The sequence below is a fragment of the Phacochoerus africanus genome, chromosome 1 (assembly GCF_016906955.1).
Source record: "Phacochoerus africanus isolate WHEZ1 chromosome 1, ROS_Pafr_v1, whole genome shotgun sequence".
In the NCBI taxonomy this organism is placed as follows: Eukaryota; Metazoa; Chordata; class Mammalia; order Artiodactyla; family Suidae; genus Phacochoerus; species Phacochoerus africanus.
Genome location: NC_062544.1, coordinates 29,555,946 through 29,560,625, shown reverse-complemented (window position 1 = coordinate 29,560,625; position 4,680 = coordinate 29,555,946). Strand labels below are relative to the sequence as shown.

The following is a 4,680-nucleotide window of genomic DNA, read 5'->3' as shown; positions in this document are numbered from 1 at the left end:
GGTTCCTAGTCAGATTCGTTAACCACTGAACCATGACGGGAACTCCAAACCTTTCCTCTTTTCTAAGGGAAGCATAGAAAGCTGTTCGTTCTCCTAGGAACACATTTAGCTACCTCATACAAGAATTGCATTTCATAGTTACCTTATCATAAATTGAAAATATATGCATTGGAATTTTTATTACACTTATGGATTATAGATGAGCATATTGTTTTCACATCCAAGCCATTAGGAGCATTCTGCATTTTATGATTCATAAGGACCTAACTTCCATGGTGATGAGTGACAAAATATGATCAGCCACTTACAGGTTTAACCTTCGCTCTAAACACAGGGGTGGGACTGTAGGAAAGGAAAGACAACAAGAGGGTGGGCTGTTGCCTGGGGGTAAACATTGAAAAGGAATTTGATTCCTAGAGGCCGCCCATGATTCTAGACTATTTCTCCAAAAACAGGACTCCACTCAGAAACGACTGCGAGGAGGGGGTGGGTGCTGCTGAACCGATTACAGAGTCAGAGGAGTCACCCCGTGATGTTCCACTTCCTGGCAAATTGACGAAAGTAGTGGCCCTCCAGTTCTATTTAGCAGACAATTTCTAAAGCTAAAAACGTCGTGCACACAACCTCCACATTCCAGCAGTATGTGCCTCTGGTATTTGATCCCTTTTATTTTTTTCTATCCTCTATTTTATTTACCTTGATGGAAAAGGAAAGAGACCGAAAAATCAAGGAGCTAACCAAGGCCAGAATAACGAAGGACACAACCTAGGGAAGCCTGCAGCCACCGGGACTGAAGGGGCCAACACATGGAAAACAATCACACAGCTCTCCCGTCACTGCCCCTGTGGGGGTGAGGGAAGGGGCGTGTTGGGGGGGGGCGTGGGGGGGGGGATGGGGTGGGGGGGGGTGGGGTGTGTGTGTGTGTGTGCGCGCACGCGTGCACGCACGCACGCTGGCGGGCGTTGGGGTCCCGGGGCCTGGCCAGCCCTCCGCTAGAGATCAGCACGCGTGGATGCTGACGTGAGGACCAGCAGGGTGACAAGAGAGGCTGCCTGGTGGGTGACCGCGCTTGGCAGAGCCACAACCCGCTCACCTTTCAGTTCTCCACCCAGGGGCCCCTCCTGCGAGCAACCCATAGGGGTCCCTGGTCGCTCCCTCAGACGTCGTCTCCACCACGGCCCGAGATCATCTTTCTTCTCCAGTGGGTTCCTTGTCTCTTGCGTACCACCCTCTCCACCCCCCCACCCCCACCCCCACCCCCACCCCCACCCGGCTTGCCCTTGGAAATACAGCGAGAAGCTGACCGAGAGACAGAGACAGAGACAGAGACAGAGAGAGGAGATGAGCCGAGGCCCGTGGGCAAATGGTGCAGAGAGGGCTTGTCCGACGCAGGGTTGCCCCAGAACTTCACACACACGCGCGCACACACGGACACACACGCGCAGACACACGCCCACACACACGCACACCAGCACCCACCCAGCGGCCCAGCGGCCCAGCGGCCCCTCTCTGTGAAAGGCCTTGAGGCCACGTGCCGGGCAACGCGGATCCCCCAGTGCCCAAGGGCACTGGCGGCCAACAGGGATCCAAGGGCAAGGCGGGTGGGAGGCTGGCAGGGTCCACGTGCCACGAGAAGCATGGCTTGCAGGCAAGACCTCTGCCCAGAGCCTGTTTCCGCCTGGGCCGACTCCTCTGGCCGCCTCCCAGGCCCACCCTCCCAGGCAGCCCTTGGGCCTCCCGGCGGCTCTCTGCGGGCGGGACCTCAGCTGTGGGCTCCGAACCCCTGGCCCTCCCCGGGCCCGCGGCCCTCCCTTCCTGTGTCCGGGAAACCCCAGCGAAGCCTTCGGTGCCCGCCAGGCAGGCGGTGGGCCTGCCTTCGTCGGCTCCGTCCTTCCTGACGCGGAGGCGGGTGGTGCTGGGCCTTGCTTGGGCCCTCAGCCTGAGAAGGTCTGTCTTGCCCCAAGAGACCACCCGGCTCGAGTCCGGCCGCCGCCGCCGCCGCCGCCGCCGCCAGGTCCAAGGCGGCCTTGGGGGGCAGGGACAGAGCCGGCCGGGTCTTGCCTCGCCTGCGTTCGCGTGCTTGGGGCTCAGGCCTGTCACCCTCTGGCCGCCGAAGCCCAGCCGCCGGCCCTGCGGTGAAGCCTGGGGCCGAGGGCCATGGCACCAGCTTCCGGGGCTCGGCTCCGCGGGCTGCCGTGGACACTGGTCGTGTGATCCCAGACGGAGGCGGGGAGGGCCAGCTGGTGGGGCCTGCCGCTCACACAGCCCAGCCGCCCTGGACCCGGGGCCCTGGCCGCAGGCCCACCCTAGGCGAGGTCCTTCTCCGCGGGGGTGGGGGTGGGGTGCTGCTCTCCCTGCGTCCTGTCCTCCATGGGCCCCCATGGCTCTGAGGACCCAAGGCCGGCGCCTGCCTGGGCCTGGGAGGCCCGGTGGGGGTGGAGGGAGCCGGCCCCTGCCTGCCTCTGCAGCCTCCCCTCGGCTGCCCCTTGGCCTCCGGGCCCAGCCGAGCCCTGGGACTTCCTCCAGGGCCTTGGGTGGGCTTGCGCCCGGGAGCCCCGGCCAGCAGCCCAGGGGACTGCGGGAACCGGGCCCTCCCTGGCCTCAGCCGGCCCCCAGTAGCCTCATCCTGCTTGGAGCGCCTCGGCTTCCCCGGGGCGCTCCTTCTCGCGGGCCTGGGGCGCTACTCGGCTGGGGGCTGCTGCGATGGCATGGCCCGCGAGGGGGACCGTCCTGGGCGTCCAGCGGCGGACAGGGCAGCGTCCAGCAGGCTTCGGGCCCGGTCTGACCCTCCCTCTAGACCCCGGGTGGGCGGCAGGGGACCGGGTCCATTGGGCTGGCGGTGCGGCTCCTTGCTGTGCTCGGGGCCCCGGCTCTCCCGCCCCAGACAGCCACCGGGCCCGCCCGCCCCCCCCCATGCCGTGAAGTTCCCCCCCAACCCCACCCCACCCCACCGCACCCCACCCCACCCCACCCCGCGCCGCCCCACTCCACCCCACTCCACCCCCCACCCCACCCCCTCGTGGTTCTGGTCGCCAGCCTCTGGCCAATGCCCCTGCAGCCCAGCCCCCGTTTTCCTCCCTGGCACCACCGAGGGGGGCCCGGCCCAGGGCTCTGCAGGAGCCCGCCGTGGGCTGAGTACGGCCGAGGGCTGGGCAGGCAGGGCAGCCGTTGGTCGCCGTCCCTCCAGGACACGAGTGCCCCTGCACAGGGGCGGAAGGGGAGGCCCGGGAGCCGGGGAGCCGCGGAGGCCAAGGGCCAGGCCGGCCAGGCCCCAGGGCAGGGCGGGGCGATCCCAGCGTGCGGCCCTGAGGCACTGTCCCCACACCGCTCCACACTGTCCCGAAGCCCCCGAGCGCCAGCCCAGGCCCCCGGGACACCCCCCCCCCACACACACACACACACACACTCGCCCCCCGACCCCGGGGACACACACCCCCACCTCACCCCATCCCACCCCCCGCACCCCCGACCGCCGGGACACACCCCCCACACTCCCCTCCCCTCCAGCAACGCGCGGCGCTCCCATCCCCCGGCAGCCCACCAGGTGGCGCTCGCTGCCCCCCCCCGCAGGCGCCCGTGACGTCAGCCGCCCGGCTCCATTTGAGCGCCTCTCGGCAGCCGAGAACTCGGACTTCCCGTGTGGCTCACAACATAACTACTCGGCGTTGCTTCTACAGTGGCTGTGGCTCGACCCCTGGCCTGGGAACTTCCATATGCCGCAGGTGCGGCCACTTGTTTTGCGCTCCCGCTCGCCTCCCCGGCCCGCCCCGGGCCCTTTCGCCTCGCCTTTTGCCCCGGCTCGCCCGCTGGCTTCGCCTGCCTCTCCCGAGCCCACCTCCCGCGCCCCGCACCCCCGACACCCCGCGCCCCGCACCCCCACTCACACACGCGCTCCCACGCGCCCCCCGCAACCCTCACCCACACTCTCGCACCTCGCAATGCTCTCTCTTGCCTCAAGCCACCCACCCACAGCGGCCTCCACCTGCCCTGAGCGCCGCCCCCGCAGCGGCCCCCCGCCGCCGCCGCCGCCGCCGCCGCCGCCGCCGCGTCCCTCACCGGCCGGTCCGAGCCTCCTGCCCTCCCCGCCACGCCCGCTCCCCCGCAGGGCCTGCTGCCCACCTGTGCTCTCCACCCACACCACACCCGCACATCCCTCGTGGCCCGACAGGTCCTTGAAGCCCACCCAAGACCCCCATTGGCCCCAGCAGCCCAGGTCCAAAAACAAACAAACAAACAAACAAACAAACAAACAAACAAACAAAGGCTGCCTCGGGATCCCCTGAACCAGAGCTTGGAAAAACCCGCGGGGAGGATCGTTTGGGTTTCCTTGTTTGCAAAGGCTGGCGGGCTGGGGGGGCGGACGGTGGCACCCCATGCCCGAGACGGTCCCGTCAGGTCGCTGGCGCTGACTTGAAGCCTGGGAGGATAGCCTCTTTCTCCACAGGGAACTGACTCGGGTTTGGAGCCCGCAGGTGAGGGCGCTGGGCGTGCGTCCTCAATCCTCCTGCGGTCAGCAATGCAGTGGCTTCGTCTGCTTTGCGTCGGAGGTCGATTCTTAGGATTAAAGTCGAGTTGATGTCCAAGGTTTCTTCCAGTGGTCTTGGTCCGCCAAGGGACCCACTCGCAGACATTTCCCCGCGCTGTCCCGGCGGCTCCCGTGGCCCATCCATTCCACACAGC

The 4,680-nt window shown here is 66.5% G+C and overlaps 1 protein-coding gene across 1 annotated transcript; it reads left to right on the top strand.

Moving 5' to 3' along the window:
• Positions 1-426: 426 nt before the first annotated feature.
• Positions 427-4,176, top strand: LOC125138009 (basic proline-rich protein-like). Its single transcript, XM_047799228.1, has 8 exons — positions 427-561; positions 1,035-1,592; positions 1,708-1,905; positions 1,965-2,331; positions 2,392-2,804; positions 3,059-3,344; positions 3,508-3,639; positions 3,959-4,176. The coding sequence occupies exons 1-8, from the start codon at positions 427-429 to the stop codon at positions 4,174-4,176; spliced, it is 2,307 nt and encodes a 768-aa protein (XP_047655184.1).
• The last annotated feature ends 504 nt before the right edge of the window (positions 4,177-4,680 follow it).

What these genes read in the sequence shown, in the direction of transcription:
- LOC125138009 (XM_047799228.1), top strand. Translation starts at nt 427, where the DNA reads ATGATTCTAGACTATTTCTCCAAAAACAGGACTCCACTCAGAAACGAC. An exon ending in CCGTCCTTCCTGACGCGGAG is followed by an intron (nt 1,906 to 1,964) that starts GCGGGTGGTGCT and finishes TCTTGCCCCAAG; the next exon opens with AGACCACCCGGCTCGAGTCC. An exon ending in ACCCTCCCTCTAGACCCCGG is followed by an intron (nt 2,805 to 3,058) that starts GTGGGCGGCAGG and finishes ATGCCCCTGCAG; the next exon opens with CCCAGCCCCCGTTTTCCTCC.